Source organism: Geotrypetes seraphini, chromosome 10 (genome assembly GCF_902459505.1).
Source record: "Geotrypetes seraphini chromosome 10, aGeoSer1.1, whole genome shotgun sequence".
NCBI lineage: Eukaryota > Metazoa > Chordata > Amphibia > Gymnophiona > Dermophiidae > Geotrypetes > Geotrypetes seraphini.
The window spans coordinates 55,610,458-55,634,283 of NC_047093.1; the positions used below are offsets into that span (position 1 = coordinate 55,610,458).

At 45.5% G+C, this 23,826-nt stretch overlaps 1 protein-coding gene across 6 annotated transcripts in view; it reads right to left on the reverse strand.

Moving 5' to 3' along the window:
* DDX31 (DEAD-box helicase 31) overlaps positions 1 to 23,826 on the reverse strand; it is a 122,201-nt gene that overhangs the window by 36,214 nt on the left and 62,161 nt on the right. For all 6 annotated transcript variants that reach the window (XM_033960638.1, XM_033960635.1, XM_033960636.1 and 3 more), the window contains exons 16-17: positions 19,301 to 19,351; positions 2,708 to 2,847 (exon numbers count right to left, since the gene is read on the reverse strand). In XM_033960638.1, the coding sequence (XP_033816529.1) occupies positions 2,708 to 2,847; positions 19,301 to 19,351 (191 nt within the window). The remainder of the gene's footprint in view (positions 1 to 2,707; positions 2,848 to 19,300; positions 19,352 to 23,826) is intronic.

A 23,826-nucleotide genomic window follows, 5' to 3' on the forward strand; every position in this document is an offset into this window, starting at 1 on the left:
GCAGAAATAAAGAGGGGAGCCAGGGGGAGAGAGAAAGAAAGAGGGGGGGCAGGAGAAGAAAGAAGAAGGATCAGAAGAAGGACCAGAGACTCATGAAATCACCAGACAAAAAGGTAGGAAAAATGATTTTATTTTCAACTTAGTGATCAAAATGTGTCCGTTTTGAGAATTTATATCTGCTGTCTATATTTTGCACTATGGCCCCCTTTTACTAAAACGCAATAGCGGTTTTTAGCGCAGGGAGCCTATGAGCGTCGAGAGCAGCGTGGGGCATTCAGCGCAGCTCCCTGCGCTAAAAACCGCTATCGCAGTTTAGTAAAAAGGGAGGGGCTATATTTGTCTATTTTTGTATAGTTGTTACTGAGGTGACATTGCATAAAGTCATCTGCCTTGACCTCTTTGAAAACCCGCGGAATATAAATGATAATTAACATTTTCTCTGCGTACAGCGTGCTTTGTGTTTTTAAAATTTTATTGTTGGTAGATCATTTTGACTTGGCCACAAAGGTAAGGGGGAGGGAGGGAGGGGAGCTGCTGAAAGACATCTAGTAATCCTTGCAGGCTTGACTGTGCAGGGAATTATTTTTGTAAAATCATGTTTTGTTATGTGACTGGCATTATCTAGACTTTAATTTCTATGAATGAATAGAATGAAAATGATATAAAATTACTTGCTTGCGGGGACCGCGTGTTCCGACTCACACAAGGAAGGAGGGGGTGAAAGGGAAAAAGTTTCTCTTCCTTGGAAATAGATTCTGAAGTGACCTCATCAAAGAAGACCAGCACTAAATGTACAAGAAATCCCTTAAACAATGTCAAAAGAGCCCAAAATAGAAAACTGCTACTGCCTTGAGACTCCATTATTGAAGGAATCAACTTGAAATCACAGAAGAGACAGGAAAAGGTTAAATACCTCATGGAATCCTCAGGTACAAAACACAAACCAAATTGTGAATGAAATCAGAGCAGACAGTAAGAATTATAAAATTGATGTCATTATCCATCTGGAAAAAAAGGCGTACTAGAAATAATGCCTCAGCAATACAATTTTCAGAAGTTCTATTTGCTCATGGTAAGGGAGAAGAGAGACTGCTAGTGATGGTGGGGGGACTGATAGAAGATATGAAAGAAGGGTGGTAGAAAGGAACAGATGGTAAAGGAGGGAGTGAAGGGTGGTGGTGGAAAGGAATAGAACAGACATTGAAAGAGGGTAGAGAGGAACAGACCCTGAAAGGAAATGTGGAAGGCAGAGTGGGGAGAAGACGCTGGAAGGGAAGAAGACAGATGCCAGACTATGGGGGAGCGGAGGGAAGAAAATGGGTGCTAGACGGGGACGGTGACGGGGCGGTGAATTGGATGGCAGTGACGGGGCGGTGAAAGGGATGGCGGTGACGGTGACGGGGCGGTGAAAGGAACGGCGGTGACGGGGCGGTGCAGAGGATGGTGGGCCGGGGACGGTGCAGTGACGGGGACAGATTTTTTCCCCGTGTCATTCTCTAATACTATTAAAATAGGACATTTAGGGAATGCAAATGGAGAGGTTTCAACAATGGTGAAACAAAGCCAGAAAAATTCCACAGTAGTGGAAGCAAATTATCCCGTCAACTTCTAAGCAGCTTGTACATACAGAGAAAATGACAACTTGTATACAAATGTTAGAAGCCTAAATAACTAAAATTGGAGAGTTATCGTATATAGAACTAAATGAAAAGACTCGTATACACTTCTCCCTTCGTATCCACGGGGGTTAGAGGCAGAGCCGGCCCGCGAATATTAAAAAACCACAAATAATATTCGGACCGGTTCTGCTTCCCCCCAGCTATTTTAAGCCCTGTAAGCCCCCCCCTTATGTCTTACCTAGTGGTCTAGCGGGTTTTTGTGGCAGGAGCGATCTGCCCACGCTCCTGCCCCGTGCAGATCGCTCATAGGAAACGGCTGCCTTGAGCTCCCATTGTAGTCTCGAGAGACTACGGGAACTCAAGGCAGCCATTTCCTATGAGCGATCTGCACGGGGCAGGAGCGTAGGAAGATCGCTCCTGCCACGAAAACCCGCTAGACCACCAGGTAAGGCTTAAGTGGGGGCTTACAGGGCTTAAAATAGCCTGAAAAATTAAAATGGTTTTTTGGGTTTAAAATCGCGAATAACCGAATCCATGGATGCTGAAACCGCGGATTTGGAGGGGGAAGTGTAATAGGAATCTCTGAGACATGGTAGATTTAAACCCAAGACAATCAATATTAAATTTCTATTTATACCCTGTTTTCAAAAAAAGCCACTAAAAAAACGAAAACAGATTATCAAGCACTCACTTTTTGGTTCATATCATCTTCAGGCTAGAACAAGTTTTCCAGAGCCAGCAGGATGTAAAGGGATTTATTGGTTTAGGAAAAGCAGATATGGAAGTGGTGCTGGAAGAAGAGTAAGCTTAGAGAAGTGGATTCTGAAACAGAGGCCAGGGTTCAAATTTACACTCTTTGTGACTATGGAAAAGTCACTTCACCCTCCACTGTTTCAGAGACAACTAGATATTACCAATTTGGACAGGGAAATAACTCAAGTACCTGAATATGTGACTGCCTTGAACTCTCATTTAGAAAAGGCGAGTAATTAATCTCAAATCCAAATCCACAGAAGTGAACATTAGCAAATCAAAGCTCAGCCTGGCCTAGAACCCCTAGGATAGTTAATAAAGTTTCCTCTGCTAACCTTATGTTGTAAGCAGCCAATGAGTTGATATACTCCACCTCAGAAGGAGCAAGAACCAACAGGCTGTTTCCTTGAGAACCAATCCGAGCTGTCCTTCCAATCCTGTGAATGTACTCTGTAGGAAAGCAGGGAGCATTATACTGAAAGAGAAACAAAGAATATTCATTGCCTGGGAGCAAAATATTCATTGCATGGAAGCAAAAGTTTAATGGCGACAGGTCAAAAGTGCGCGCCGATAAAGGTGCACCGACAACCCAGCGCAGACAACTGAGCGCAAGGTGGAAGTGCGCCGAAGAAAAACAGTATTTTAAAGGGCTCCGATGGGGGATGTGGGGGGGAATCCCCCCACTTTACTTAACAGAGTTCACGCCGGTGTTGTGGGGGGTTTGGGGGGTTGTAACCCCCCACATTATACTGAAAACTTCACTTTTTCCCTAAAAAAAAGAGGGAAAAAGTTAAGTTTCCAGTAAATGAGGGGGGGTTACAACCCCCAAACCCCCCACAACGCCGGCACAATCTCTATTAAGTAAAGTGGAGGGGGGGGTTCCCCACCAACACCCCCCGTCAGAGCCCCTTAAAATACTGTTTTTCTTCGGTGCACTTCCGCCTTGCGCTCAGTTGTCTGCGCTGGGTTGCGGTGCGCCTTTGTCGTCACGCGCTTTTGACTATGAACCAAGTTTAATATATCTGGCTCTGTGATGGCTGATAAGAGGCAGTCAGAAGCCTGAATGCCCCCAGTCAAGGAGGATTGCAATACCAGTGTCAAGTTACAGCTAGGTGAATGGCGACTGGAGCCAGAAACAAAGGGGTGGGATCTTAAAAACTGCTCTGATTCTTACTTGACATCCTTGGGACGAAATTCAGCCCACATTGGTCAGTGTATTTTAAGCCACCAAGAGCCATGGGCAGAATTAAGCCAAGATATTCAATGCCGGGTCATATCTGGGCATCAACATTGAACATCTGGGGGTTAGCTGATACTCAGTGCTGGCACTTGCATAACTAAGTGAGTAAAGATAAGATTGTCTTCTGTGTAGGACTATCTGCACTGAATATAACTGGTGCCCACATGGCTCCTTTCCAATTCCACACTCAGACTGCCCTGGCACTAACTGGGCAGTGCTGGACAGAGCTGATATTTAGTAGCACTGCCAGGTTAAGTGCTGCTGAATAATCATCAGCCAGGATACTGAGTTTGATTTAACTAGGCAAGAGCGTCTACTGCCTGGTTATATCACTCTGAATATTGGGCCCCCTTATTATTGCCACATAGACAATTATAGGCAACCCAAAAAAAGTTCTCCTAAAGCTAGATGGCTAAAATCCATCTAGTTAGATGTAAACCTACCATTTGAGAAGCCAGAGCTGGGTAGCTAAATGTAATCACAAAACGAAATAATTTTCTAAAGGCTTTTTTTCTCTCTCCAAGTTCCTAAAGGTTTTTTTGTGCAGGTAAAAGTGCTTTTTTCCCCCCTTTATTTTTAATCATTATTTCATATTACATCAAATAAACATTTGAATAGCAACAGGATTATATTCAGGAAACTTTATAATCCAAAATAAAAATTTTACAACTCTGTTAAGGGCAACAATTAAATCTTTATCAACATAATCCTAATAGAACTAAACCAAGAGTGGATCCAAGAGGAGAAAAATGGAGGATAATAATCAGTAAAGAAAAAGATTTTAGAGAAGGTATCCGGCTCCTGGGGCATAGAGTCACCTTTAGATTACTTAAATACACGTGTCTTAGATTGTGGAGAGTTCGCAGCCAGGTTGACCAAAGAACCAGCTATGCCAATCCCCGAAAGCAATGGAGGCCACCCTGCTGGGCTAGCTGAGCATCTGATCACCTGCTTCTGTGGGGTGAAAACTAAGCCGGTTGCTATAGCCCCCCCCCCAAGCTGTGCCACATGGTGCAAAGTCGCTCTAAAAGCACTAAATTTGCGCAATCCTGGCATGAATTCAAATGAGGAGAACCTAAGGACTCCATCCCAGAAGTTTTCCAGGCAAAATTCAAAGTTTTGAAGAAGCAGGGAGAAGAAGAAAAAAAAAAAAAAAAGATGGCCACCAGTACCAAATTTGTGCCCAAAACACAATATTTCTCATACTTCCCAAAGTCCAAAAATGGTGATTTTAGGATTTTTCAGGAGGGGGGACACAGGGGAACATGCAGAAACTCTGAAAACCCCACTTTTTAAAAACGTTCCCTGATTTTTCTCACAAACTGTCAGCTCCTTGTACTCACTGTGACTTAAGACAGCTCTTACAAGAATTCACTGCCACAATCAGGGCCGGATTAACGTGCCTAGGGCCCGAAATTGTGAGGAGGGCCCACTCACTGTCATCTTTCCAATTTTTTTTTTTTTAACGGCCATGACAGCAAGATCGGGCCCCCCTCCGATGACAGCAAGATAGGGCCTCCCCTGCCCCCGATGACAGCAAGATCGGCCCCCCTCCTGATGACTGCAAAATTGGGGCCCCCCTCCGATGACAGCAAGATCGGGCCCCCTCCCCCCGATGACAGCAAGATCGGGCCCCCCTCCCGACGACAGCAAGATCGGGCCCACCACGGCATCGGACAGCAAGATCAGCCCCAGCACCTGCGAGAAGTACTCAGCCCAAAGTTCACCTCTAACACAGCTTCCTGTTTCCGCCTGGGCAGTTCGCGTCAAGAGGGAAGCGTTGGGCTGAGCACCGCTTGCAGGTGCTGGGGCTGATCTTGCTACCTGCTAGCTGTAGAGCGTTCTTCACCGCGTCTATGTGATGTATGCGGGAGCCTCTGCAGCAGGTGAGCGCTGTGGGAGGGGCGGCTCTGGGATGTGTGAAGAGGGAGTTCCAGTGTGAGGGGGGGATTTGCTGCAGGTATTGGGCGCAGTGGGGAAGGAGGAAGAGGAGTGGCACGAAGGGTATTACAAACTGCAGCTCCTCTGAGAAGTCCGTAGAGGGGGTGCAGGGCCTGGATGAAGTGGGGAAGAAGGAGCTGGAGAGGAGTGCAGGCTGCAAGCACCCCGAGGAGATGAGTGGGAGAAGTGGAAAGAGCAGAAGTCGGAAGAAACAGAAGGTGATGGTGGGGAGGGTTACAGGCTGCAAACCTTCCAAAGAATAATGAATAATGTAAGTGGTGACCCATACAAAGGTGAGGGGAAGGGAGGGAGATGGGCCTGGGGTGGAGACTCGGAGTGGGAGAGAGAGAGAGAAAGGGGCAGTTGGAGGAGAAGGGAGAGAGAGAAGAGGGCAGACGGATGTCAGTTGAGAGGGGAGAGCAGATGCTGAATAGAAGTGGAGAAAGAGAACACATATTGGATGGAAGGAGGAGAGAAAGAAAAAAGGCATATGCTGGATGGGGGTAGAAGAGAGTTAGTGAGATAGTGGAGGGTTGAAGGAAAGGGGTGGCAATCTGTGGGTAGGCACAGTGAAAAGAGGGAAACTGAGGACTGAATAGTAAGAGAAAATTTAATTTAGACAGAAGAAGAAAATAGAGAAGAGAGAGATGCCAGAGCATGGGGGATAGGGGGAAGGAGACAGAAATATCTGATCTCAGTGGAGGAAATGAGAAGAGAGAGGGAAATGGAAGGAGACAGATGCCAGCCCATGAGGAGAACAGAGGGAAGAAGATGGATGCCAGACCAAGGGGGCAGGGGGAGGAAAGGAGAAAAGATGGAAGGAGGTTGGCAGACAGTTTCTGGAAGGGGCAGACAGTGGATGGAAGGAAGAAAATGACAACATGAGGAAAGCAGAAACTGGGAGACAAAGGTTGTTAGGTCTCATCAACTTGTGCTCGAGTCCTAGTCCATTATTAGATGAATATTGGAGAAGAGCAAAGAACACTAAAACCCTCTATACCTTTGCTTCATCGACTACAGCAAAGCTATTGATTGTGTGGATTACAATATATGGAGAACTCTAGTGCAAATGGGAATACCCAAATTCAGCTGATAGAGAGCCTATATGAAAATCAAGACGACAAAGGTAGAAAATAAAATTCTATTTTTAAATTTTTTTGTTATAAGATAAAGTAGTATTGTAGCTGTGTTAATAAATATTTATAAATAGAAAATGGAAATACGGTGATCATTTTATTGGACTAATTTTAATAAATTTTTGACTAACTTTTAGAGGCCAAATTCTCCTTCCTCAGGTCAGGACACAATACTGTAACAGCAGTATACTTTACTGACCTAAGGAAAGAGGGGTTGACCTCTGAAATCTAATTAAAAAATGTATTAGTCCAATAAAATGATATCTTATTTTCCATTTTTTTTTTATTTGTTAATTTGTAAAGTGATTTGAATCTCCTTATTGTCTGCTGATCTTCTTTTGTTCCATGTTGGATTCTTTAGTGGCCTTGTTGTTTTGTTACAAATTAGCATACATGGAGTTGAAGGTACCAGAGGAGTTACAGATTTGGTTGTTTATACATATGGGTTAAAGTTGGATGACAGAATGAGGCAGTTGAGACAAGTTGCAAACTTGGTTATTAATATAGACTTATGTTTTGGATAGTATTACTGCTTTACAGTGCATTTGAACACTTTTATGTACGTATGGAAAAGGTTCAGAGTTAAAGTCCTGGGCAAGTAGGTGGGAAGGGAAGGAAGGGGGGATTTGTTCAGAGATGTTTGGGGCTTGCATAGAACTAAAACTGTACACTGGCACTGGTATGGTAATCTTTGTTATTTGTTTTGAATTTTATAATAAAAGAAAAAAATAAATACAAGTGGAAATAAAGAAGTAAATAATAAAACAGGTAAATAAATGGGGGCGGGATGTGGGCGGGGCACAGGTGTGGGGTGTGGGTGGGGCAGAGCTAGGAGGCCCAGTGTACTTGTGTGCCTAGGGGCCCTCGAAGAATTAATCCTGCCCTGGCCACAATACTGGGAATGCATTCACAAAGCTGATCTTCGGGCTGCCGGTCAGACTCCACTGCCTGACTATGCCTCCACTCCAGTGGACCACCGGATGCGCACCAGAACGGGCGGAAGCACAAAAACGCAGCTGGCACGCTGTGGAACACCACTGAATCCCCTAAGCGTGCCTAACAGTCTGCGCTCGACCCCTGCTTAACAGAAGGTGAGACTACTACAGGGATGGCTCTGAGCTCCAAGGAAAGCTATGCTGACTGGCTAACAGGTACCTAAAAGTGATCGGCCTGTCAGCTACAGACTGAAGTCTGTGAATTCTCAAGCAGGCAGAGCTCCAAATTCGCTTCAAATGCGAAAATACCTGCAAAGGGGACGAAACAACATCAAATTTAAAATAATAAAATGGGGGGAGCAGAACACACACAGCTACAGACATGCTTGCGTAGGAAAGATTATAGAGGGCGCTATACTGATTAGTGAAGTACTACAGAGGCAGAGTGAAAAATCCAGAATGGATTCCTTCTGCAGAGAATGCGAGTATGGGGAAATAACCCTATTGTCTAGAATGTCTCACCTATTGCACTGGAAATATTAATGGAGAACGACCCACCCTATGCAGTGTAAGGATATAAACTATTAATGTGAGGGCAGTTCACTTGCTCTGTTCTTGATTAAGGCATGTCTAAAGTTCGTAGCTCCAGAACTGTTCCCGTAGTTGTAACCTAGACATTGGGGTCAGAATGGCTTGATTAAGGCAATACAAATTTATATCAGGCTCAAAAGTTTTAAGACCTCTTTAGAAATCGAAACAGTGAATCGTCAGGTAAAAAAAGGCCTTAAGATGTTTGTCTAAATATTCAGACCCATAGACCTCAGAAGTACCGTGCTGTATGTCTAATCTCTTCAAAGAACATACATATAGTCTATGTCGGAGCGCGTACCCCCACCCGCATAGATGAAAGATAAGTACTTTTTTGATATGCTAAATATCTATAAGCTAAAAAACTAAGATAAAAATTTAAAAACTAAAAAATGTTATAGAGACCAATGACGACCATGGGTGCCGCAATTGGTCTGTATGTTCTTTGAAGAGATTAGACATACAGCACGGTACTTCTGAGGTCTATGGGTCTGAATATTTAGACAAACATCTTAAGGCCTTTTTTTACCTGACGATTCACTGTTTTGATTAAGGCAAGGCATGTCTCTCTCCCCCAGTTCAGAGAAGCACATGGGCTGAAGGTAATGAGCTCAAATAATGGATAATGAAGACAAGACTGAGAGAACAGGGATAGTGAAAGGCAGTTTAACAGATAACTTTTATCATTAGCATGAAAAAAAAAAAATCTCAAAAGGCAAGCAATTTCTGTGGGAATAGAACATACACACAAACACACTTGAGTTTAACTATAATCCCTCTCTGACCCCTTCATTCCAGTTGTGCTGCAGGATACACCTGAATCCTCTGTTAAAGAACAGCTTCTGCCTTAGGGGGCACATGTAAGATGTGATGAGGTCCTAATTGTGCCCTGCAGGTCAGTGCTTGTGGATTCAGCTCCAGGGGCAGAGGGACTTCCCAGGGGCTTTAGAGTTTTTACTTATGTTTGGGCATAAGCAGCAATATCCAATTTTTAAATTTCTGTTGTCCACCCAGAGAGAAAGAATTCTTGTTAAAAAAGCTTAGAATGAAATTACTTACCTGTAGAAGGTAATCTCTGAGGATAGCAGACCAATTATTCTCACATATGGGCGACATTATCCATGGAGCCTGGTGCAGAAACGCTGCCCAGTGTACTGTATTTTTAAGACCTTGAGGTAACACTCCCATCGTGCATGTACTGCAAGCATGGAACCAACAGTACAATAATATAGCTAACAACTAAATATAACTCTTAGGGGAGGTGGGAGAGTATGTGAGAATAACTTGCTTGCTGTCCTCGGAGAATGACTGCTACAGGAATGCAAGTAACTTTACTTTTTCCAAGGACAAGCAGGCTCACCATAAACAACATTAGGACAATAGGGATTCGCAATGGTGAATCCAAAAAGTTCAATCAACTGTTGTGAAAGTGCAGCCTGGGCTACCCACGCCCAGGCCCCGCCCCAGACCCAGTAGCAGATAATTGTTTTCAAAGGTTGGTTCCTTTACAACAGCTGCCAGTTCTTTTCTGCAAAATATGGAAGGATTAGGTTCTTACCTTGATATATAGAACAGCATATGATTCCTTATGAATGGGTTAAGCACCTCAACTCTTGAGTTGCTTGCAGAAGACATCAACCATTTCTCCCTCTCCACTCCCTTGTCTCTCTGGGCAGCGCCCCCCTCTCCTTAGTCCTTACCAAAGCAAGTGATAACCCCTAGGAGAGGAAATGAAAACAAGGGGGCTCAAGGAACTCCCCGATCCAGATAAGTTTGATCTGCTCTGCAATAGTAACTAAGAATTCATAAACAACCACCCAACAAGGAAACAAAGAATGGTGGTGAAACAAAAGACCCAAAATGGTTAATGGGCTGGAGGAGTTGTCGTACAGTGAGAGATTAGAGAAACAGGGACTCTTCTCCCTTGAAAAGAGGAAACAGAGGGGACATGATCGAAACATTCAAGATAATGAAGGGAATAGACTTAGTAGATAAAGACAGGTTGTTCACCATCTCCAAGGTAGGGAGAACAAGAGGGCACTCTCTAAAGTTAAAAGGGGATAGATTCTGTACAAACTTTAGGAAGTTCTTCTTCACCTAGAGAGTGGTGGAAAACTGGAATGCTCTTCCGGAGACTGTTAAAAGGGTAAACACCCTCTAGGGATTCAAGACAAAGTTAGACAAGTTCCTGCTAAACCAGAACGTACGCAGGTAAGGCTAGACTCAGTTAGGGCACTGGTCTTTGACCTAAGGGCTGCTGCGGGAGCTGGGCACAATAGACCACTGGTCTGACCCAGCAGCGGCAATTCTTGTGTTCTTGTACAGCTCATAGCAAGGCAAAATGTGCCGATATTGATTTCGGTACTAATATGCTATCTCATTAGCCAAGCTACTGGATACTCTTCAAAGACTACAAGCCTCTGCAACCATAACAGACATCTGACAGGGCGGGGCATAAGGAATTGCATACTGTTCTACAGAACAAGGATTATCGAAGTAAGAACCTAATCCTTCCTTTCTGTGCAAACAGCATACGATTCCTTATGGATGGGACATACCAGAAAAGTCCCTTGAGTCTAGGACGCAGGGCTGTGGAGTTAGTAGATAAATCTTTCGACTCCTCAGTTTCTGGTACAAATGACTCCGACTCCAGGTACCCAAAATTGCCTCCGATTCCTTGACTCCACAGCCCTGGGCGGGACAGATGAGCTTGCAACCAGAACAGAGGACCCGAAGGCCCTGTCTGTTTATGCCACCACATCTGCTCTGTAGACCATGTGGATGTCTTACAAATTTCATCAGGTGGTACTTCTCTGGACTAATGCTGCCTGATTCAGGGAAAAATTTTTCAATTCGGCCCATTGAATTGATTTTTCAATTTGATTTGATTCACTTTTCCTGCCCAATTAGGCCTTTTTTTTCAAACATCCTGGCAGATTAATTTGTAACCTCTTCACCCATCCCATCCCCCTTTGCACTCTCCAATCCCACACTTTTCCTCAACGTGCTTTTCCTCGCTCTGTTAGGTCCTAGCTCACACTCGCTAACACCAGCTCTGGCAGGATACACATTTCAAATCTGACATACTGCGATCACAAAATAGAAAATAAAATTATTTTTTCTACCTACCTGGTCATTTTATCATTCAATTTATGTTGGTCCCAGGCTCTGGGTTCTGTTTGTCTTCTGTTAACTCGCTCACCAGAGTCTCCTGCACATTTGACGTTTTCTTCTTTCTCTCCCCATGCACCATTTCTCCCTGCCCTCCACCCTATGTCCTACATTTCTCCCTTTCTCTTCTCCATGCATGTCTCCCTCCCCTCCACCATATGCAGGATTTCTCCTTCTCACCCCTTTCTACCTCTCTGTTGCATCTCTTCCTGCCTCTCCTCCACACCATGTCCAACAAAGTCTTCCTCTCTCCCCCCCATGCGCAGCAGATTTCTATCCCTCCTATCCCCCTGTGCAGCACCTCTCAACTAACCCCCCTCCACTGTGAGATCTGATATATGGGCCTCCCAAAGCAGCAGCAGCGGTGGATGGCAGGAAGAGGCTGCGCTCTGAACAGGCTACTTCTGGCCTGCATCATCAGTAACGCTGAAGAGGGAAGGCCCTGGTGGGGCAGGCCAGGAGCAGCCTATTCTGCGCACTGCCTCTTCCCACCTGCCACCGCCACCGCTTTAGGAGACCCAGAAGTGGCAGAACTCAATGAATCGGTGAGTCTGATTTTTTTAGAAAGTTAATCAATTTGACTCTCTGATGTGAATTGTTGAATCAATCTGAATTGGCAAGACACCATATTTCTGGTAGAGTGAGCTTTCATGATAAATGTCAGCTGCTTTCCATAGCCAATGTATGCCAAGGAAATAGCCATGCGGATCTATCAGGAAACAGAAACTTTAGAGGCTGGTTTGCCCCGATGTCTAACACTGGTCAAGACAAGCAGGTGATCTGAAAGGCAGAACTCATTTGTCACTTCAAACTAATGCAGAAGAACTCTGAACATACAGCAACTTCAGTACTTTGTCCTGTTTTTTTCTTGCCCATGGACTGAAAAACAGGAAGCTGCACTTCCTGGTCGACATGAAACACTTAAACTACCTTTGGTAGAAAAGAAGGCACAGTGTTTAAAGACACTCTTGCTTCCGTGAATCTGAGGAAGGGCTCTCTGTAAGATAAAGCTAGCAATTCTGACACCTTCCTCGCCAAAGTGATTGCGACTAAGAAAACTGTTTTCATGGTTAGATCCATGATAGACACCTCTGACAGAGGCTCATATGGCACTTTGGCGAGGACCTAAGAACTGGTTGCATTTTGATCTGCACTCATGTCTCCATTCTTTTGGGCTATTTTTGATTGTTTTGGACTTCTAAGCCAGTTTCTGCATGCTTTTCACATTTTCCTGTTCTTGCTACCCCAAATATGGGTGCAGATTAGTGAATGGGGTCATGGGAAACAGGATTGCACATTCCACGAACAGATAAATTATTTGGTGAAAAAATGCTTTTTTAGCCTGCGCATGTTGATAAAAGTTAGATTACTATTTCATCAGGAACATTTTTCAGTGTTGGTACAGTCCACTGTGCTTGCCCAATTGGACCATTGCAATTCTGTTTATCTGGGTAACAAGAACAGCAGTTTACAACTTCTTTAGTTGATACAAAATACGGCAGTGAAACTTATTTTTAAGAAACGAAAGTACAATCATGTCTCTCCTTTGCTAAGAAAGCTTCATTGGCTCCCAATTCGTGATAGGATTCAGTTCAAATGCGCTTGTGTGTTGTTTTTAAACTTCTCTATGGAATATTGGATCTTTTGGTTCCTTTACATTGGAATACTCTCAGATCCTGCTACCTGAGGAATACACAGGGATATAAATTATCGTTCCCTTCTTTTAAGGGAATTAAATCTGTTGGGAAGCTTAGTCAGTCTTTTGCTTTCAAATTGGTAGAGACTTGGAATGGACTTCCTGATTCTGTTAGATTGACAGGACAGCTACAACGATTTCGTAAAGTCTTAAAAATTCTGTTGTTCTCACAATATCTAAACGGTTTATCAATAGAATCTACTAATTGACTGCATTGCAATATCTACTTTTATGATAGATCTAACTAATCTCTTTTTTTCTTATCTTTTTTTACTTTCATGTGTCTTCTGGTCTTTGACCACTTGTAAACCGAGTCGAGCTCTGACGGGAGATGACCCAGTATATAAACTGAAGACTAGATTAGATTAGAAGCACTGTCTGAAGTAACAATGGTGATTCCTGTTCTCAGATCCAACAGCGAGACTGGGATTTCACTGTTAGAAGAAAATAGCACAGTTACTTACCGTAACAGGTGTTATCCAGGGAAAGCAGGCAGATCTCTACATGTGGGTGACGTCATCTACGGAGCCCCCTAGCGGATGTTCTCGCAAGCAGACTTGCTTGAAGATCTTCAAGCTTGCGAGTGCCCCTCCCGCCCGACTCAGGGCATGCGTCTCCTCAGTGTGGCCTCAGTTCAGATAGCTAGCAAAGAAGCCAACCCGGGGAGGTGGGTGGGTTGTGAGAATATCTGCCTGATGTCCCTGGATAACACCTGTTACGGTAAGTAACTGTGCTTTATCCCAGATAAGCAGGCAGCATATTCTCTACATGTGGGTGACCTCCAAGCTAACCAAAAGGGACGGAGAGTTGGCAACTTAGGAGAACAGATGTTGCAAAACTGACTGGCCAAAATGGCCGTCACGCCTGGAGAAAGCATCCAGACAGTAGTGAGAGGTGAAAGTATGAACCGAGGACCAAGTGGCAGCCTTGCAGATTTCCACAATTGGAGTTGATCGGAGGAAAGCAACAGACGCTGCCATCGCTCGGCCCTTATGCCCCGTGACCCGACCCGGCAGGGAGGGCCCAGCCTGAGCGTAACAGAAAGAAATACAAGCGGCCAACCAGTTAGAAATGGCCCGCTTAGAAAGAGGATGCCCCAACCGATTGGGATCGAAAGAGACGAAAAGCTGGGGAGCAGTCCGATGAGGTGCAGTGCGCTGCAAGTAAAAGGCCAGCGCACGCTTACAGTCAAGAGTATGAAGAGCCGCTTCTCCAGGGTGAGAATGGGGCTTCGGGAAAAACAATGGAAGAACCATGAACTGGTTGATGTGAAAGTCCGAAGCAACCTTAGGCAAGAATTTAGGATGGGTACGAAGAACCACCTTAAGATGTAAAACAGTAAAAGGAGGGTCTGCCACCAAGGCCTGCAGCTCATTGACCATTTGAGCGCAATAAGAAACACAACCTTCCACACGAGATACTTCAAGTGAACCCAAGCCAGTGGCTCAAAAGGCGGTTTCATCAAGCGAGCAAGGACCACGTTGAGATCCCAAACCACTGGAGGAGGTCTAAGGGGAGGATGAATGTGGAAAAGACCCTTCATGAACCGGGAGACCACATGATGAACAGAGAGCGGTTTCCCGTCGATCGGCCGATGAAAAGCAGCAATGGCGCTGAGGTGGACTCGAATTGACGGGGATTTGAGACCAGCGCCAGATAAGTGCAACAGATAATCCAGCACCGAAGACAAGGAGGCAGATTGTGGCTCCTGTCGCTGTGTAGCACACCAAGAAGAAAAGCGGGTCTACTTCTGATCATAACATTGGTGAGTGGACTCCTTCCGAGACGCCTCCAGATCATCCAGGACCAACTGAGGGAACTGAAAAGAGGCCATCAAGTCTCGAGGAACCAGGCTGTCAAGTGCAGAGGCTGCAGGTTGGGATGGAGCAGAGATCCTTGACTCCGCATAAGCAGAGAAGGAAAAACAGGCAGAAGAAGAGGTTCCCTGGCACTGAGTTACAGCAGAAGGGAGAACCACGGCTGTCTGGGCCACAGAGGAGCTATCAGAATCATGGTGGCATGAGTGGACTTGAGCATGACGAGAGTCTTCAGAATCAGAGGGAAAGGAGGAAACGCATACAGAAACAGGTTCATCCAATCCAGAAGGAAAGCATCCGCCTCAAGCCTGAGAGGGGTTTAAACCCTGGAGCAGAAACGAGGCAACTTGTGATTGAGGGAGATCGACATCCGGAGCCCCCCACAGGGCAAACACCTGATGCAGAGTCTAAGAGTGAAGAGACCATTCGTGAGGCTGCAGAAGGCAGCTCAACTGGTCGGCCAGGCAGTTCCGCTGGCCCTGAATGTAGACAGCACGGAGAAAGATGTTGCGGCGGATCGCCCAATCCGAGCCGCATCACCTCCTGGCACAGGGAGAGGGACCCCATTCCCCCTTGTTTGTTGATATAATACATGGCGACCTGGTTGTCTGTGCGAAGTAGCACCACACGGTTGCGAAGCAGATGACGAAAGGCTTTCAAAGCGTTGAACACCGCCCGGAGCTCCAGCAAATTGATGTGATAGAGACGGTCCGCACTGGACCACAGGTCCTGGGTACGAAGACCGTCCAGATGAGCCCCCCAAGCATAGGCCGACGAGTCCGTCATGAGAACCTTCTCCGGGGGAGGCGAGTGAAACAGAAAACCTCTGGAAAGATTGGTAGAGAGCATCCACCAATGGAGTGATTGCTGCAACAAAGGAGTCCCGACAATGCGTCAAGACACCGGAACCCGGTTCTGGTTCCACTGGGACGCCAGAGTCCACTGAGGTATGCGAAGGTGAAGTCTGGCAAAAGGAGTCACGTGAACCGTGGAAGCCATATGGCCCAACAGGACCATCATGAGACGGGCCGGGACCGATGGCAGGAGAGACACCTTTCGACAAAGATGGATAAGGATCTCCCGACGAGGCCGAGGCAAGAAAGAGCGAAGACGAAGAGTGTCCAGCTCCACCTCGATAAACTCGAGGGACTGGAACGGACAAAGTCGGGACTTGGGAAAGTTCACCTCGAAGCCAAGACTTTGAAGGAGGGAAATAGTCCGATTCGTCGCCACCAAAACCTCCTGGCGAGACGACACTTTGATCAACCAGTTGTCGAGGTAGGGGAACACCTGAAGCACCTGCAGACGCAGGGCCACGGCAACCACTACCAGACATTTCGTGAAAACCCTCAGGGAGGCTGCAAGGCCGAAGGGGAGAACATGATATTGAAGGTGAAGATTCCCCACCCAGAATCTCAGATACCAGCGAGAATCCGGATGTGGATATAGGCCTCCTTGAGGTCCAACAAGCACAGCCAGTCCCCTTCGTCCATTAGGGGATTTAACGTAGGAAAGGTGAGCATCCTGAATTTTTCTTTGACCAGAAACCTGTTCAGAGCCCGGAGGTCCAGTATCGGACGCAGGTCTCCCATCTTATTGGGGACCAGAAAATACCGGAAATAAAATACCGTATTCAACTGCCCTGGAGGAACCTCATCGACCGCCCGAAGGCGGAATAGGGCCTGAGCCTCCCGCAGAAGAAGGGGAAGTTGCGTTCTGGAAGAAGGAAACTCTCTTGGCGGAAGGTCCGTGGGTACGCGACTGAAGTGCAGGGAGTACCCCTCCCGGACAATGGAAAGCACCCACAGATCTATGGTAAGCTTCTCCCACTGATGGTAGAAATGATGGAGACGGCCCTCGATGGGAAGGGGGGAGGGCTATAGGAGGAAGGGAGCCGGCAGGCTCAGACTGGAATTGTCAAAAGGACGGCCCAGGCTTCGCTGGAGCGGGTGGCTGGACCTTAGACGGACGCTGCTGCTACTTCTGTGGTCGCCTCAGGGGCAGGAGAGAACGCAGGAGTAGATTTCTGTGGGTATCACCGAAGAGGAATCTTGTATGGTCGAGCCGGAGGAGTCTTCGGCTTGAGCCTCACTAGGGAAGTGAAGGACCACTCATGCTCCGAAAGGCGTTTAGTGGCGGCCTCGATGAAGTCATCAAAGAGCTCATTCCCCACACACGGAAGATTTGCCAGACGATCCTGGAGGTTAGGATCCATGTCCACTATCCGGAGCCAGGCCAGGCAACATATGAAGACCGCAAAGGCCGTGACCCTCGAGGACAACTCAAAGGCGTCGTAAGCTGCCTGAAACATATAGAGACGGAGTTGGGATAGGGTCTCCTGGAGGAGACGGAACTCCTGCCGATGAGGAGCAGACACGTCCGACTGGAAAGAGTGGAGGGCGTCCACACAGTATCTAAGATAGGACGTGAAGGTAAAATTATAAAGTGAGAACTCGGTTTCCCATCATCGAGTTCTAATAGAGACGGCGTCCGAACTTGTCCATCGTACACACTTCCCTGCCGAAGAGACAGCAGCGTAGACCTTGGAGGGATTAGACTTCTTCAACGAAGATTCCACTACCAGGGACTGATGGGAAAGCTGCACATTCTCAAACCCCTTGACCGGGACTCCATTTTGGAGGGAATGGCAGTGATGGCATAAGGAGTCTCCAGATTCCGGAGGAATGTCTGCCAGAGCACCAAATGCTGGGGTGGGAGGAAGAGCCAAAGTCGGGGCCTTCGAGGTCGAGGGCGACTTCACCGAGGCCGAGGCCTTCGAAGCCGAAGCCCCCTCTATAGGGGTCGAGGCCGAGGCTGTCCCCGCTCTCTTCATGGGGTCAAAGAGCTGGAGGATTTTGGCCACTCGCCGACAAAGAGCCCGCGACTGGAGAGTAGCACAACGCGGGCAAGACTCGGCACGATGATCAGCCCCAAGGCACTCCACACACTAACAATGGGGGTTGGTGATGGAGATCACCCGGGTGCATTTAATTCAGTTCTTAAACCCGGACAGAGGCCGGTACATAGGAAAAAATACAGCCGCGGCCTGACAAAAACCGGTAGCCCGGTCGAAAAAAAGTACGGGATTTTTTTTTTTTTAAAGACAAGACGCACTGCACAGCGACTCACGTGAAAACAATAAAGCAAGCTGTGCTGCAAAGAGGCACTACGAATTCACACAGAGCAAGGGAGCAGGGCTTCTGGCTCCGCGGAAAACTTAGAATCAAGGCCAAGCTGAGGAAACACATGCCCTGAGTCGGGCGGGAGGGGCACTCGCACATGCGCGGTACACTCGCAAGCTTGAAGATCTTCAAGCAAGTCTGCTTGCAAGAACGTCCGCTAGGGGGCTCTGTAGATGACGTCACCCACATGTAAAGAATATGCTGCCTGCTTGTCCTAGGATAAATTTTGTTTTCATTTTTAGCACATAGTCAGTTTCTGCTTCTATTGAATTAGTTTTACTAAATATTTCTCTTATTTTTCTGGAGGAAGATTGCCTATGTACCAATTCATTATTCTTGTCTGGCAAGTTACTTCTATCTATGCCTTTCACAACCGGCAGCTCCACTTGTTGCACTGAATGCTGAATAATCTTCCTAAGGCACTGCAACATGCTTCATATTCAAGTCTAGCCTAAACATCCATCTTTTCTTTAAACATAGAAACATCAGGAGTTGAGGGACAGGTGGATTAGCTATTACATCCTCAACAACTTTGTTCTGCCTTAAAATACATGTTCCCAAGGAAGGGATGGAGGAATTTGGGTTACCCTGAATGTCTAAATGGATATTATATGTTGTGTTTTAAGTTATTTATTTATATTATTTGGAATCAGTGGGGGTTTTCTTTATTTGGGGGAAGGGGTAGTATGTGCTCTCCAGGTCTCATAAGAGCACAGGGCCCTGGAATGTTATGTTCTCTATTTTGAGAATGGTTCGGGTATTGGAGGAGGGGGCTAAGTAAGAGTTGGGGTTACAATTGTATTTATCTAAAAGATGATGACTATATTGTCATGACCATAATAGCACCGATTCTCATTGTTATTGTGCATTGCCTTGGGTTTTCACTATTTTACAGTATGTTTTGTCATCAATAAACATGTTTGAACGTAAACACAGAAACATGATGCCAGATAAAAGTCAAATGGCCCATCCCCGACGCTCCTTATTCATAGTCTTGATGATTTCTGTAATGCATAAACTTCCTGAAGCATCTTATGTGTCTTCTCCGACATGATTAGACTGTAAGCGCCTCAAAACAGGGCATGTTTCTGAAATGTTATCATACTGCATAGAATGAGTAGGCTAGGGAACCCATGTGCAGCAGGAACAGTAGTAAACTGTGATTGGTGTGTACACACCTTAGCATGAAAGACATATGAATCAGCTCACATTCCAACCTCACCTGGACAATCCATGTCACTTGCGGTATATCCAGCCCTCGTGCAGCCACATCCTAGACCAGAAGTAAAAAAAAAAAAAAAAAAAAGTGAAATTTCAATGCAATTTACATCTACTAATGAGCAAAATCATTTCAGATATGTAAACAAAAATATAGCATCCATCTGGATGCCGAACCTGCCATTTCTCCTGCACCTTTGGGTTCTGTGCATCTAGAAACAGAAGGAGACTGAAACCAGTGGTTTTGTTTCCAGCTGAAATGGAATCCACGGCTAAAATCCATGGCTTGGTTTCAGCCATAACCATAACCAAAACTGACCCTGCTGCAGACCAATCTTCTCCCACCATCCCTAACAGAAAACATGTCCCCCATCCTGGGCCACCCACCACTCTGCCCTCCTCACTCCCTTCCCTTCTACCCTGGGCGCACCTTGTAAAGGCCCTGGTGGTATACTGGTGTCTTCAGGGCAGGAACAATCCGAATTATTCTTGTCCCCTTCCTCCACGCTTAAGAAATGATTTAATGAGAAGGAGTCAGCATGGGTTCAGCCGAGGGAGATCTTGCCTCACCAATTTGCTTGACTTCTTTGAAGGTATGAATAAACATGTGGATAAATGTGAGCCGGTTGATATAGTGTATCTAGATTTTCAGAAAGTTTTTGATAAAGTTCCTCTCGAGAAGCTCCTGAGAAAATTAAAGTGTCATGGGATAGGTGGCAAAGTTCAGTTGTGGATTAGGAATTGGTTATCAGATATAAAACAGAGGGTAGGGTTAAATGGACATTTTTCTCAATGGAGGAGAGTAAACAGTGGAGTGCCGCAGGGGTCTGTACTGGGACCGATGCTATTTAACTTATTTATAAATGATCTGGAAATTGGAATGAATGAGGTGATTAAATTTACAGATGACACTAAACTATTCAAAGTTGTTAAAATGTGCGGATTGTGAAAAATTACAGGTGGACCTTAGGAAATTGGAAGACTGGGTGTCCAATGGCAGATAAAATTTAATGTGGACAAATGCAAAGTGATGCAAATTGGGAAGAATAACCTAAATCACAATTACCGAATGCTATGGTTCACCTTGGGGATTAGCGCCCAAGAAAAGGATCTGGGTATCATTGTAGACAATACGATGAAACCTTCCGCCCAATGCGCGGCAGCGGCCATAAAAGCAAACAAGATGCTGGGAATTATTAAAAAAGGGATGGTTAACAAGACTAAGAATGTTATAATGCCCCTGTATCGCTCCATGGTGCGACCTCATTTGGAGTATTGCGTTCAATTCTGTTTCCTTATCTCAAGAAAGATATAGTGGCACTAGAAAAGGTTCAAAGAAGAGCGACCAAGATGGTAAAGGGGATGGAACTCCTCTCGTATGAGGAAAGGGCTCTTCAGCTAGGAAAAGAGATGGCTGAGGGGAGATATGATTGAAGTTTACAAAATCCTGAGTGGAGTAGAACGGGTACAAGTGGATCGATTTTTCACTCCATCAAAAATTACAAAGACTAGAGGACACTCGATGAAGTTACAGGAGGAATTTTTTTTTCACTCAGAGAATAGTTAAGCTGTGGAACTTGTTGCCAGAAGATGTGGTAACAGCAGATAGCGTAGCTGGTTTTAAGAAATGTTTGGACAAGTTCCTGGAGGAAAAGTCCATAGTCTGAGAAAGACATGGGGGAAGCCACTGCTTGCCTTGGTAGCATGGAATATTGCTACACCTTGGGTTTTAACCAGGTACTAGTGACCTGGATTGGCCACCGTGAGAATGGGCTACTGGGCTTGATGGACCATTGATCAACCCAGTAAGGCTATTCTTATATTCGCTCCTAATTCCAAAATAGTGGATGCGAGCCTGCTGTGGGAACTTGTGGCCCTTCCCTGAAGACACCACTATACCACCAGGGTATTTACAAGGTAGGCCTGGGGAGGAAGGGTGAACGTGCTTTCTGTCAGAGGGGTGGGGAAAGTTTTCGGTTTTAGGTCAAGTCAGTTTCATACCAAAAACCAAAATTGTTTCAACATCAATCGCTGTTTTCAAATTGGACAATTTATCAGCACCATAGCGACCCATAGGATTTTAATGGTGGTTTTGGAGCATCTGGCCCTCACAGACAAAACCAAAGATTACTGATCAAAAGCTAGTGCAAATAGGCAAATTTTTAGCAAACTTTTTTTTTTTTCTGGTGATGTTGGGATACAGAAGGGGGTGTGGAAATAATATACTGGACTATGGTGGAGGAAGCATTGGGAAGGAAAGGGAAGATGCTCAACTGTGATGGTGGCACACAGCTTAAGGAATACATAGAGCATCAAATAACTTTAGCCCAGTTTACTCATCATTATACTTGCCTCCTCAAAGTGCTAAACCCTCACTTTTAATATTATGAAGCAAATATCAATCCAAAGTATTTCATTTCATTTCACTAACAAGCACTCTCTTACACATTATAGCAACACTTACTAAAAAGAGTGTTACTACAGACTAAGCATTACTGTAGTATGAAGTGTAAGCAATCTTTCTCTTGCCCTTCTGTAATATTCTAAAGAAGAAAACTTCCAAAGTCTGTCTGAAAGGCATACAATCATGAGGCCTTGCTGGCCTTTTGCAGGATAACTGGCTAAGAGACCTGGAAGGTACAGATGGAAAGCAGCTTGCTCAGTCACCAGCCTGTCGACAGGATTAAAAGGACTCATCCATTTACTAGAAAAGCTTGCAAACCAAAAAGAGTATACCTAACAGCGCTCTAAGCATAGAAAGGAGCTGTCTTGTTTCCGTTGCCTTCCCAGCCTGCCAAAATCATTACTAGTGAATGCAGAAAGGCATCAGCAGGGTAGACGTCCCATGGTCAGGGCGACAGATTGGGCTGCGTAATCAGAGGAAGGAGGGCGCCCAGAAGCTGTCAGAGGCAAGAGTGCCTAGCTGGAGGTTCTACAAACTGGCAACATGAGTTAATGTGGCTGAGCAAACAGCAAATCATTCTCCAAATGACCTTTCGGCTTTCATCTTATCCCATCCACCAAAATTAAAAAGAAGCTGTTAAAAGATAAAACTCAGCCCTGGAAGAAAATGTTGGCTAAAATATGAGGAAGACAAAAACATACCTCAAAATTCAACCAGTGGTAGCGAGCGTTTTTGCCGACTGCCGTTGGTGTTATCCCAGATATTCAATGCTGGGCCATATCTGGGCTTTAGCACTGAATATCTGGCTTTTGTGGAGCTGCCTAACACATAACTGGTTAAGACAATATTCAGTACTTAACTGGCCACAGATTACTGCATAAAGATAGGATTGTGTTTTATGTGGTCTCATTTATGTGCTTACTCCGACTGGATTAAGTGCTGAATATCGGCACTTAACTGGCCCAAGAGTTGACTCAGGCCCTGGAATGGGTTTGGTACAATTGGTCTAATGACAGTTCACCTAATGGACAATTGGTCTAAGCATACAATTTGTCTAAAAGTTAATTCATCTAATGGACAATTGGACCCTGATTCTATAAATGGTGCCTGAAGTTAGGTGCCTAAATCGAAGGTGCCTAACTTATTTTTTTAATCAGCTTAATTGGCATTGTTAATTGAAATTGCCATTAAAAACTGATTTAAAAACTATTTAAAAAAATTAATTTGCCAGTAGGAGTCTACACCTCGCAGTACACGTTTACGTCAAGGTACCTACTCGAAAAGTAGGTGTGCTTAGGGGTGGAGTTTGGGTATGGAGAATTATGTGGCAGCAGTGGCATAGTACCAGGGGAGGGGAGGGAGGCAGATCATCCCAGGCACTGTCTTCGCAGGGGCCCTGGCGCTTCTCCTTCTCTACCTCCCCCCCCCCAGCATACGAGTGAGCCCTTCTTACATGATGTCAGAAGGGAGCCAAAGCTGGTGCAAGCAGCAGGTAGAAGATGCTCCTTGCACCAGTGAACATTTCAAGAGGTATGTGGGGGGCGGGCGCTCAAGCAGTGAGGGGAATACTCTTGTGATAGGGAAGAGTAGGGGACACACCATGCCAGGCACCACCACCCTGGGTGACAACCTTCCTAGCTACACCACTGGGTGCCAATAAGCATCTTAGTTAGGTACTGGTATATTACGCCAAGAAAACTCTGGCTTAATAAGAACATAAGAAGTTGCCTCCACTGGGTCAGACCAGAGGTCCATCGCACCCAGCGGTCCGCTCCCGCGGCGGCCCATCAGGTCTATGACCTGTGAAGTGGTTCCTGACCATTTCTATAACCTACCTCTACTTCTATCTGTATATCGGCACCTAACATTATGAGGCCTACCAGCACCTAAGCTGATTTGGGCACTGATAAGTGCAATTCTACAAATGGTACCTAGCTTTGATTGATATGTAGTAGGTGCTGCTTTGCTAGGCACTTACTGAGTTAGGCCTTGGTCTAAAAATTAAAGAATCAAAATAAAAATGTGAAGCTATATATTTGTCATGTGACAAGTTGTAAAGTCAATAATGAGAATACACCGAACAGTTAGCCTCCTCTTTTCTACGTGGCATTGCCCACAATCTGTAC